General features: G+C 36.8%; 1 protein-coding gene across 2 annotated transcripts in view; it reads right to left on the bottom strand.

The window, feature by feature from the left end:
• Nucleotides 1–13033, bottom strand: part of UNC79 (unc-79 homolog, NALCN channel complex subunit) — a 307052-nt gene that overhangs the window by 154618 nt on the left and 139401 nt on the right. For both annotated transcript variants that reach the window (XM_032620585.1, XM_032620578.1), the window contains 3 exons: nt 7145–7209; nt 861–949; nt 205–245 (listed from right to left, as the gene is read on the bottom strand). In XM_032620585.1, coding sequence (XP_032476476.1) covers nt 205–245; nt 861–949; nt 7145–7209 — 195 coding nt within the window. The remainder of the gene's footprint in view (nt 1–204; nt 246–860; nt 950–7144; nt 7210–13033) is intronic.

Here is a 13033-nt window from a genome sequence, read left to right as displayed (position 1 = left end):
GAGATGATACCTCTTCCCTCATTATTAAATGTGTGGGTATATTACAAGCAAGACATTGATATCATGCTTCATATCAGTGAATATGCAGAGAACGTAATACTTTGGTTGCTGTCTTTGTAAAATAAAACAGTACAAAAGGAGAAAAATCAACGGTGCCATTAGTCATGATTACTCATTATTCATCCCTTCTGAAGTAAGCCATACCTTGCGGCAGAAGAACATCAATCAACCATTCACTGTGGTCCCTATAAAGAAAAACAGAATTCATTTTTGAACTTTGTTGCAATGTTACCCTTCCACAGGAAGGTTTATAAGCTGCACGCTATTGCTGAAAGGCTTTTAATATAAAGGATGTGTAATTAAGAGCACTATCATAATAAACTATTTAAATGTCTAATGCATTTCATCTAAATTAATTATAGGCATTTCATCATATTCAGTTATCTTTAAATGATACTTTCCAGATGCTAATTAAGTCAACCAAAATACAGCATGATTTGTACAAAGCTGAGTGTGAGTCTGTGAAACGAACAAGCATAGAAATCCCATATGAATTTTATGTCATGTTTGAAAACCACAGCTTTCTTTTATTTTTCTCTGCGGCCTTTTTCACAGGGTCACTTGAAGAGTGGAGCTGCTTTATTAAGTGGAATTGCTTTCTCCTGTCACACGGAGAGAAATACTGCAATTTTTCAGAGCTGAAATCTTTTCAAATGAAAGTTTGATATATGTTAAATATCTGACAAACTAACCTTTAAAAAACAGAGAGGCTAGTGGAAAATGAAGGTAACAACCAATTTAAGTCGAAGTGATCATTCTTCTCTTCTCATTGTAGCCCTATTTCCTTTTCTTATACCTACCCTGCAATCCTCTGGCTGCATTCTTCACAGAGATACAATGGGGGTGGTTTATCACCCAAAGCTACAGACAGGGAGGGGTCTATACACATCTGAAACACATGAAAAGACAGAATGAACTCTCCTGTTTATCACGTTCCCTATATCAAGGGCACAAATGTTTCGATAATAGATTTTCGAAAGCAAAGTAGAATAAATATTTTCGGTAAAACCCATTCAACCTATAACTGTTTTCCCACATTGGAGTTTTTCATTTCTCCTGTTATTTGCAATTCAAGTCACAAATAGTGTCAAGAAATCCACCCTCTGGACTTCCCTGGTGGTACAGTGGTTAAGAATCTGCCTGCCAATGCAGAGGACTCGAGTTCAAGCCCTGGTCTGGGAGGATCCCACATGCCGCGGAGCAACTAAGCCCGTGCACCACAACTACTGAGCCTGCGCTCTAGAGCCCGTGAGCTGCAGCTACTGAGCCACAACTAATGAAGCCTGTGCACCTAGAGCCCTTGCTCCACAACAAGAGAAGCCACCACAATGAGAAGCCTGCGCACCGCAACGAAGAGTAGCCCCCACTCGCCACAACTAGAGAAAGCCCGCACACAGCAACGAAGACCCAACGCAGCCAAAAATTAATTAATTATTTTAAAAAAAGAAAAAAAAAAAAAAAAAGGAAATCCACCCTCATTCTATAAAGATAAAAAATCATCTTGTGGGTTTCCCTGGTGGCTCAATGGTTAAGAATCCACCTGCCAATGCAGGGGACACAGGTTCGTGCCCTGGCCCGGGAAGATCCCACATGCTGCGGAGCAACTAAGCCCGTGCTCCGCAACTACTGAGCCTGCACTGTAGAGCCCACGAGCCACAACTACTGAAGCCTGTGTGCCTAGAGCCCATGCTCCGCAACGAGAAGCCACGACAATGAGAAGCCCGCGCACCACAACGAAGAGTAGACCCGGCTCACCGCAACTTGAGAAAGCCCATGCGCAGCAACGAAGACCCAACACACACACACACAAAAAAAAACATCCTGTTCTGTGGCTGTTCAAATTGCTTCTGTATTACTCATATAGTAACTCCTTCTTTAATGCAGTAAACACAGTAATCTCTCTTTGGGAAAAGGAAAATGTATTATTAAGATTTAAAAATCATAACTGTTACCGAAATGCTGGCAGTAGAGAATTTTGCTTCTCAAGATAGACCTCATTCAGAAAACTTAGCATTAAATCTAACATTGAGTGATTCACTTTTCTTACTCTGGAATAAGTTCTATATATCCAACTTCAGGTAGTTTTTTTTCTTCCACATATGAACTGTAGTTTGTTTAACCCTGTAGTGCTCTGTTCAATTTTGAGTTATTTATGCCTGTTTTCATTAGTGTAAGTACAGAGATTAAAGTATTAATCTTAAATTGATCATTAGGATATTTCAAATATCTGGATGTTTTAAATCAAATGGACAAAACATTCAATGACTAGTAAAAAATGAATTTTGTACTTTGCATTGGTTTAAATGTCTATGACTTACTGAACTCTTTTTTTTTTTTTTTTTTTTTTGGCTGCGCTGGTCTTCGTTGCTGCGCTCAGGCTTTCTCCAGTTGTGGCGAGCAGGGGCTACTCTTCGTTGTGGTGCTCGGGCTTCTCATAGCAGTGGCTTCTCTCGTTGTGGAGCATGGGCTCTAGGTGCGCAGGCTTCAGTAGTTGTGGCACGTGGGCTCAGTAGTTGTGGCTCGTGGGCTCTAGAGCACAGGCTCAGTAGTTGTGGCACATGGGCTTAGTTGCTCTGCAGCATGTGGGATCTTCCCGGACCAGGGCTCGAACCCGTGTTCCCTGCATTGGCAGGTGGATTCTTAACCACTGCATCACCAGGGAAGTCCCACCAAAGTTGTCCTTTTTTAAAAAATAAACATTTATTTATTTTAGTTTTGGCTGCGTTGGGTCTTTGTTGCTGCACGTGGGCTTTTCTAGTTACGGTGAGTGGGGGCTACTTTTCGTTGCGGTGCACGGGCTTCTCACTGCAGTGCCTTCTCTTATTGCAGAGCACGGGCTCTAGGCACATGGGCTTCAATAGTTGTGGAGCACAGGCTCAGCAGTTGTGGCTCACAGGCTCTATAGCTCAGGCTCAGTAGTTGTGGCACACGGGCTTAGTTGCTCCACATGGCATGTGGGATCTTCCTGGACCAGGGCTCAAACCTGTGTCCCCTGCATTGGCAGGTGGATTCTTAATGACTTTGAAGTCTCAAAGTCATTTTGAATTCTGTTCCTGCCCTTCAAGAAGTAATCAATCTATGCTACAGCTGAGTATGAGTTAACATGCCTAGTACACAAATTCTTCTAGAACTTCACTCTGCCTTTTCTTTAGGCTTTTTTTTTTTTTAATGATTTGAAGGGGATAAATGAACTGAGCTTATGACCCAAGCAGCCTGTCATTTAAAGTTAAAACCCTTAGGAGTTTCAATGGTTGGGGAAGTAAGAGTTAGAATTCCTAAACTTAAATAATTATACCATCAAAATCTGTAAATTATATATTCCCTGGTGCTAAAGGCCCAGTGTGAAAATTTTCCTTAGGTAACTTTCATGCTTCCTTTGATACAGTGAATAACTACTTTCTGGTGTGTTAAATCAGGGATTGGCAAACTTTCTGTAAATGGCCAGGAAGTAAATATTTCAGGCTTCGTGGGGCATAAGTTCTCTGTCACAACTACTCAACTCTGCCGTTGTAGCATAAAAGCAGCCAGAGACAATATGTAAGCAAAAGAGCACAGCTGTGTTCCAATAAAACTTTACTTGCAAAAACAGGCAGCAGGCCATATTTAACTGCGGCCATAGTTTGCTGACTCCTGTGTTAGCTAATTATCTGGGATTCAAATATTTCATAAAGTGATTTTCAAATAGGACCAAGTAAAACCAAAAAACAGAGTGGGATATAATGAACTATAATTTCCAACATACTTTCATTTTCGGATCCTATCATAACTTTTGGCTCTTGCCTTAAAAGTACTTTTCTGCAACCTACTGTATTATATATATATATATATATATATATATGTATATATATATATATATATATATATATACATATATATATATATATATATATATATATATATAAAATGCTTTTCTATTTGGCAAATCATTATGTAACTGAGCAGGACCTTATGGGGCCTTCCCGAGACAGACCCTTCCCCCATATCCTCTGCTGTAGCTCCTCTCCGAAATACCTAGTTATATGACAGTATCTGATGAACATTTCCCGAGTTGTTTTACAGATACTAAAACCACCATTAAATGGAAGAAATTAACTACTTCATGATCATGAGCACTTTGTAGCCCCCAGACCTACTGGCACCTAAGGACTGATAATGTTAACCCCTGTGACATCATCGTGTTACCTCACCATCAACCAACTGGAGAATTGTGCACAAGCTGATCACAGACCCTGCGACCCCTCCCCCCTGCCCCCACCAGGCCTTTATAAATCCTTTGCTGAAACCCACCAGAGAGTTAGGGTGTTTTCAGCACTAGCTGTCCCAGACTACTTGTATGGCGCCTTACAATAAATGCTGTGCTTTCCTTCACCACCAGCCGGTATCAGTAGATTGGCTTTACTGCAGACAGGCGAGCAGACCCAAGTTTGGTTCATTACTGCCTAGGGGTATAACTCACTATTATGGAGATATTAGGCTTTTTGTGAAAATAAATCCATTTTCCCTGAGTTTTTCCCATGCACTCCATGTAGACCTCTTCTTCAGTATGGGTACTTTACTCTCATTTCTAATGAGTCATTGATACCTCTGTCAGGTAAAGATATTTTTTCATTCCATTCCAAAGTAAAAACTCCTAGGATGTTAGAACTGTAAAGAGTCATTAGAGGTTAGCTAGATGACCTCTGACATGTTAAATGAATTAACATGACCCTTCAGATTTGTGGTCAGTAGTGTCAATCCTGTTCCACACTGAACAGGTCAGTTTACATCCACATTAATATGTTCACATCTGACTGTTACATTTAAAAATAGTTATTTTCTGTCTATAAATATAATACATGCCCAAGGTAAAGGCTTCAGAAAATGAAGAAAAGGAAAGAAGAAAATTTAAATAACTCATTAACCCTCCATCTCAATGCAATCACTGGTAATATTTTGATGAGAATTACTGGTTGGTGTTCATTATGAAGATGAATATAAAATTCATATATGTGATTTTTAAACTACATTTGCATCGTACCGTACACTTCATAATTTCTTTTTCATTTAACATTATTCTGTAAGCATCTGGATGTTGGGTACCCTTGATTTACATGTCATATGTTCATATCTCTGTGGGTTTGTGGAGTGCTCATATTGTAAAGAAAGAATAACCCTGAGCCAGACCGGTGGTCGTGCAAAAACAGCCTCTGCACAGGAAATGACAACAAGAATATTCCCTTTCTGGGAAGCATAGAGTGAAAATGTAAAAGGAAGCCCTTTAAGAAAACTGGGACTGAGAAAGTAAAATTTGGGGGGGTGAGAAAAACGTTTAGAAACTAGATAGAGGTAGTGGTTGTACTGGTTGTACAACATTGTGAATGTGATAAATGCCACTGAACTGTCCACTCTAAAATGGTTAGTTTTATGTTATGTGAATTTTACCTCAATTAAAAAATGACAGAAAGTGGGATGGTTTGGCTTATCCTGGAGGACTGGCTATAGGGAATGGCCTGTGAGAAAAGTGAGGCCAGGCCAGAGGAGTAGACTGGGCTGTTTGCCTAAAGAGACGGAGAATTTCTAATTCATGATGACTTCTGTGGGAAGGAAGCCAAAAACCATTACTAATCAGGAAGTCAGAGGACTCCCGAGAATGCAGTCTGACATAAAATCAAGGAAAAAAATAACTGGAAAAATTAAACAGATTTTCAGTACCTCCTTTCTGTTGATGTCTGGGTGAACGAAAAGAGGGCACTGTAACTTAGGCAGAAAGAGGAAAGGACAGATATAGAAACTACGGGAATTGTGAAAGTCTCACCACTGTGAAGAATTAAGCTGAATACTATATGAACTCGCTTGTGTTTAGCTCAAAATGTCCTCACACCAAAGAAAAGTACCTTTGAACCCCAAATGTTTATGAAAGTTCAGAGGAAGAGTAAACATCGTAGAATGGGAGAGGACTAAGCTTCCATTGGTGGGTTACCCTCACCTGCTCTTTCTCAGCATAAATTCATTCAATTTACTTTCATCAAAAGCAGAGATCAAGCATAATAATAGAAGGATGTCCTTTGTTGGTAAGATACATCTAGATGACAATATGATAATTGGCACTCCTGTGCCACTTTTGGTATATGAAATACATGTTTTATTCCATTTAGAGTTCTTTTTGGTTCCATTGATATTTATATTTCTCATATCTCATTTTACCTCTTCTACTCTGTTTCTAAAAATTAGAGTATTATTTTTCTATTATTTGATAATCTTTACAATCTACCTCTCTATAGAACAAGAGAGGCAAACTTCCTTGACAATAGGTTCTAAAAAGCAACTTGAATTCTAATCACTTGACCTAACTCCCACTGCTCAGAATTTAAAAATTAACCCTTGTAAATCCAGACACAGGTCTCTCCAGCCAAGTGTTGTATACGACAAATATACCAAAAGTAATTTTGTTAAGTGGTGTAATTATTTTTCTTAATTTTCTACTTCAAAGATTCAGGATTATAACAGGACAGAACCAATTAGATGTGGCAGGAAAAGAATAAGGCTGAGAGTCAAGGTACCTAGTTCTGTCTGCGTGACCTTAGAAGAGTGACTTGACCTCTCTAAACCACTGTTCCCTTACCTCTTTTGTAATTTTCCATGTGCTTGCTGTCCAACTACCACTCAGTCATTTCACAATTTTATCTGTTTTTGTCCTACGACTCTTGAATTCACATAGTCACACGCTAGACCACTCATAACTTGGAGCAAACACATGAAAACAGGGCCAAAGTACATTCCCCCGAGTTTATTAGCCCAGACAGAAATCAGTCAAGGACTATGTAAGTGTTTCACCAGAATTATTCTGATAATTAGCGCAGTTCTCCACAGCACTTGGCTATGAACTCAGAGACAAATCTGCAGATATCACTATTCATTGCTCTGTCTTGAATCAATCTACCAGAGTACAGTCAGATCCAAGTAGAGTACAGTCATTTGAGATGACCACAGAGTACAGGCTTCTGCTTTACAGAGAAGGATGCAATCTCCATTTCATTCAGCAATTTGCTCCTGATAATTTGACCACTGACAATATAATACAGCACCATGTCTAATCAAACAGTACCTTCACAGCTGGTTTGTTAATTGCGTTGTGGCATTCAGTGTGCTGGCAGTGGATGGGGTTCCAAGCTGTAAAGCAAAGCATAGCTGATGAGTATTTCTCACTGACATTATTCACGCCCTAGGAAAAACACAGCAGATACTTCACTAGTTTTCCTTAAATAGAACCATCATCAGAAGGTTTCCTAAAATAATAATTTTTTTTTCAGTCTATGAAGTATTTTTAAATTAAGCAAAGATATCACAACCCCATCCATTTTCCCATGGGGAGAGACAAGCTAATATAAGGTGGCATACCCAATACCATAATATTATTTCACAATGATATACCATTAGTAAATTCTTAGTTTTTACATCTATGTTTTCACTTGATCCTCCCAACAACCCTGTACGATAGATACAGCAGATTATTAACCTCATTTTATGTGTAAGTTAAAATTTAAAAGGTTAAGTAGTTTGCTATGGTCACGGAGTTAGTAAATGAAAAGCTACGACTAGAACATATATCTCTTGGTTCTCAAAACTGTGCTCTTTTCACTATAGTATACTATGCTAAACATCCTAGATTTTTGGCACCAGGAAGTGTTTCAGATTAATAATAACTGAAATGAGTAGTAAGGCAACCTCCACCATTCCATTTCCCACCCATCCCCATTAAATGTGGAGACTAAAAAGATGAGTTTCTTGCCCAAACGAAATGCGTCCCTCTCACACATTAGCCACAGTCTAAACCTCTGCTAGTTTGCTAATACCCAACTCCTCAACACAGTATACACACAGAATGAGGACAAGAACCAAGTGATCTGAGACAGATCAGAAAGAGAATTACAATTACTTCTCATCATCCAGATGATTCTGTAGCCCAAGGCACTTAGCTAACAATATTCCACCATAAAAAAAAATGTAATAAGATTTTATGTTTGAAAGTAGGACATTTTTCTAAATCGCCATATTCTAATCCTATAGGACCATGGTTGGCCTAATATATAAAAATCTGCAGATGAGAAGATATTCTTAGTTACATGTCTAATTATAATCCAAAAATATTTGTTATTAATGATCTGAGCCTAATTTGTGCTCTGAACATTTTGTAAAATTTTCTAAGAGTGTCCCAACTTCAATTCTTCTATGCTATTGTTAGACCAGGAATAAGATTATGTGTCTGATTTGGAATTCAGGAAAATATGGTCAACAGAACCGGTGACCTTAAAAAAAAAATACACAATGGGTCTACTTATTTAAAAAGAAGTACGGACTAGAACTACTACTATAATAACAAAATATCATATTGATTATATCTTTTGAGAGAAAGAAAGAGGAAATGAATGAGTAAGGAATGGATGAATGAAGAAATAATTTAAATAAAGACATTCCATATTTGTTTCCTACATGTGGAAAAGCCAAGACAGAGTAGCAACAAGTTTTCTTGTGTAATTAGAGAAATCTAGAGAAAAAAGAGTGCCTTCAACCAGTACAGAAGTTGCAAATACATGGAACGTGTACCCCATTCCTCCAATCCCAAACTCACGACAGATAAGAGCATTCTTTCCTGCTGAGTCTAGAACTGGCCTTAAAATCTTTCTCAACACTGAGCTCCAGGAAGTCACCACTAATCAAAACAGAGTTGGCATACAAGATGAAATCTGCTAACCATCTCTGAATCCATGTATTATGAGAATATTTGCAGATCACTTTATAAATATTAAGAAAAAGTTCATGACATTTTTAGATAAAAGTAATATTTAAACTACATAACAACTGTTATGGCACAGGTACAAACAAATTAGAACGTGAAATGGCCATAGCACTTGATCAGAGCTCCAAAAACTCCTGCTCTGCCAGAAATTGATGCTTTATATGTGGATGGTGGGGATATCTAGGAGGTCCTACTCCTCTTTTTATTCTATTTTTACAGGGTGTCACTAACTTAAGCACAGGTTGTAGAATACCTCCTTTAAGTTCACCAAAGTCACACTAGATTTAAGCTTACTAGACCAGTGATTATTGGCTTTTGTTTTGTATCACAAATCATCTGTAAAGGTTTTTAAAATATGATGCCTGGAACCTCAAAGCCCAGGTATCTGTAACTGGGAAAAGCAACACAGTTGATTCTGATACAAGGACAATCTACATACCTTACCATATGGCAAATACTTTCATGATAGACCTCCCTTTATTTGAAAATAAAAACAAAAATATAGCATAAACATGGCAGACAAGAATTCTGCTTCCAACAATGACAGAGTAACTGGTATTAGACTCACCCTCTTACCATAAATAACTAGAAACTAAAAAATACATGAAACAACTGTTTTAAGAAACTTGACTACAGGTAGTACAGGACAATGACCTTTGAGAGAAGAAACAATGAAATGAGTCCTACAATTACCCTTGGTTTCTTCCTGGAAGCAAGTTCCAGGTCTTGGTCCTAGAGGTAGAAAGATAAGCACAGTAGGGTGGTTTCATTGAGTAGAGGGGACAAAAAAAGAATTTAGAAAGGCAAAGAGGCTTAAATTTGCTGAGCAGAGTACCAAAGATGAGGGATCTATGCAAAGAAAGAGCTCCAGATATCTGAGTAGGAATCGTTTTGGGTCTTTGGCTTTACACTACGCTGAGCATGTGTAAGGCAAAACTCCATTAAGCTGCTCAGAGAAAACTATGGGGGATCTGTAAGCTTAATAATTCCTACATCTCATACAGGGCTGAGAGATATTTGAGCTTCAACTGGCCAGAGTGGAGAGAACTCAGTGAAAACCTGGGATGTTCAATTGAGACTCTAGGAGGTCACACCTTAGTAGTTGGGCTAAACTAACATTAGGGAAATGGCTAGTCCAGGTTCACCCTAAGAAAATATAAGAACAAGGCTTGAAAGGGTCAAGCTGATCCACCAGTAAGCTGGCTGCCAAAACAAACTTCAATGCAGTGTAATGGAAGGCAGCAAAATCCAGACACTCAATAATGTAATGTTCATGAAGTCCAGCATCCAGTCAAAAATTACTTGATATTTGAAAGGGGAAGAAAATATTATGCAAGAAAATATTACCCACAATTAGGAAGAAAAAATTGGCCAAGATAAACAAACCCAGAAACTACAGAGATGAGGTAATTAGCAAACAAAGACTTTAAAACAGCTATTATAAACATATTCAAAGTAAAACATGAACACAATGAGGACAGAGATGCAGGGCATAATAAAACAACCAAATGGAATTTCTAAAAATTAAAAATACAATATCAAAAATTAAAAATTCTCAGAATGGGCTTAAAGGAAGATTAGACAATGCAGAAGAAAAGATCAGTGAATTCAGAGATGTAACAACAGATCCTACCCAAACTGAAGTGCTGGAAGAAAAATAAATAGAGCTTCAGTAAGCTGTGGGAAAATATCCGGGAATATACATGTGGTTAAAAGCCCAAAAGAAGCAAGGTTGTGGGGGTGGGGGTGGAGGCAAAAATTTGAAGAAGCAATGGTCAAATTTTTTCAAGTTTGATGAAAACTATAAACCCACAGGTCCAAGAAGCTCAATGAATCTTAGGCAAAATAAAAGCAAAGAAAATAACACCAAAACTCATTATAATCAAATTGATGAAAACCAATGATAAAGAGAAATATCTTAAAAACAACCAGGGAAAAAAAGACATTACTTACAGGGGGACAAAGATAAGAATGATCACTGGTTTCTCGTCAGAAACAATGCAAGCCAGAAGACAATGGAACAACATCTTTAATAGGCTGAAAGAAAAAAACTGTCAACCTATAATTCTAGACCCAGTGAAAATATCCTTCAAAAATGAATATGAAATAAAGACTCTTTGAAGGCAAACACAAGATAAGAGAATTCATTGCCACCTGAGTTCCACTACAAGAAAAGCTAAAGGAAGGTCTTCAGGCTGAAGGAAAATGATACCAGATGGATGCTAGGGCCTACACAAAGGCATAAAGAGTTCTGGGCATGATAAATATAGTGAATAACTACAAACAACTTTCTATATATATAGAAGTAAAATATTTGATAAAAAACTAAAAGGATGGGAAGGGGAAAATGAAAGTGCACAGGATTCTTGCATACGTGTAAACTAGTATAATATTACTTGAAGGTAGACTATGAAGTTAAAGGTGCATATTGTAATTGTAGAACTGTAGAGTATTCTTTTTAAAAAGAGGTATAACTAACAATTTTAAAAGAGAAACATGGAATAGTAAAAATTAACCAAAAGAAGGCAAGATATTAAAATGAAAAGGAACAAAGAATAGATGGGAAAAATAGAAAACAAGCACAAGATGATAGACTCAAGCCCAACCATATCTGTAATTACACTAAGTATAAATAGCCTAAACAATAAATACATTAAATGTAAATAGTCTAAAAGACAGAGATTGTCAAATAGGATTTAAGTTTTTCAAAAAGCATGACCAAATATATGCTGCCCGTGAGAAACACACTTGAAATACAAAGGTAGAGAAGTTAAAAGTAAACGATAGAAAAACTTATACCATTTAAATGCTAGTCATAGGAAAGCTGGAGTGTCTATATAAATTCAGACAAGTAGACTCCAGGACAAAGAATATTACCGGGAACAAAGGAGGATGTTTCACACTGATGAAAATGTCAATTCATCAAGATAACATAACAGTCATAAATATGTGTGTATCTAAAGATAGAGTTTCAATTTATATGAAGCAAAACTAACAGAACTAAAAGGAGAAATAAGTCTATAATAAGTGTTGTAAATTTGAACAATCCTCTCTCAGTAATTGATAAAACAAGCAGACAAAAAAAATCAATAAAAATAGAAGACTTGAACAACATTCTCAACAACTTGACTTAATTGATAACTATAGAATTATCCACTCAATCACTGTGGAACAGACACAGTGTCTAGGTAACATTTACTAAGACAATATTCACATTCATAAAGTAAGCTCCAAAAATTTAGATGGAGTGATAGAATAAAGTATGTTCTCTGACCACAATAGGATTAAACTAGAAATAAATAACAAAAATATACCTGGAAAATCACAAAATATTTGTACATTTAAAAAAATATACTTCTACTCAATCCATAAATCAAAGAAGAAATCACAAGGAATATTATAAAATATTCTGTTCTGAAATACAATGAAACCACAGCATATCAAATTTGTAGGATGCAACTAAAGGAATGCTTAAAGGGAAATTTATAGCTTTAAATTCTTATTTTGGAAAATTTTAAAGGTCCAAAATAAATGATTCATGCTTCTACTTAATAAGATAGAAAAAGAGCAAATTAAATTAAATATTAGTAGAAGGAAGAAAATAATAAAGATAGAAACAGAAATCAATAAAATTGAAAACAGAAAAAGTCATAAAACTAAATGCTGGGTTTTTTTGGAAAGTTCAATAAAATTGATAAGCCCCTAGGTAGCCTGATGAATAAAAAAATAGAGAAGTAAATTATCAATATCAGGAATGAAAGGTAGGACATCACTGCAGATACTGCAGACATGCCAATAAATTGGACAAGTTGGATAAAATGCCCACATTCATCAAAAAACTTGGTTACACAATTACAAAATTCAACTCAATTAAAAGTAGACAGTTAAATGCCCCATAACTGTTAAATTGAATTCATAATGTAAAACCTTCCCACAAAGAAAGCCCCAAGGCCAGATGGATTTACCAGATGGATTCACTATTAATTATTAAAGGGATAACTAATACAAATCTTACATAAATTCTTTCAGAAAATAGAAGAGGAGGAAACACTTTCCAACTCATTTTATGAAGCCAGCATTACTCTATAAACAAAACCAGATGAAAACATTATAATAAAAGAAAACTAAATCAATATCCCTCATAAATGCAGGACCAGAATCACTTAACAAAAAATTAGCAAATTGAATCTGGCAATA

This window comes from Phocoena sinus, chromosome 2 (assembly GCF_008692025.1).
Source record: "Phocoena sinus isolate mPhoSin1 chromosome 2, mPhoSin1.pri, whole genome shotgun sequence".
Taxonomy (NCBI): domain Eukaryota; kingdom Metazoa; phylum Chordata; class Mammalia; order Artiodactyla; family Phocoenidae; genus Phocoena; species Phocoena sinus.
The sequence above is the reverse complement of the archived record's forward strand: the minus strand, read 5'-3'. Positions and strand labels throughout refer to the sequence as shown.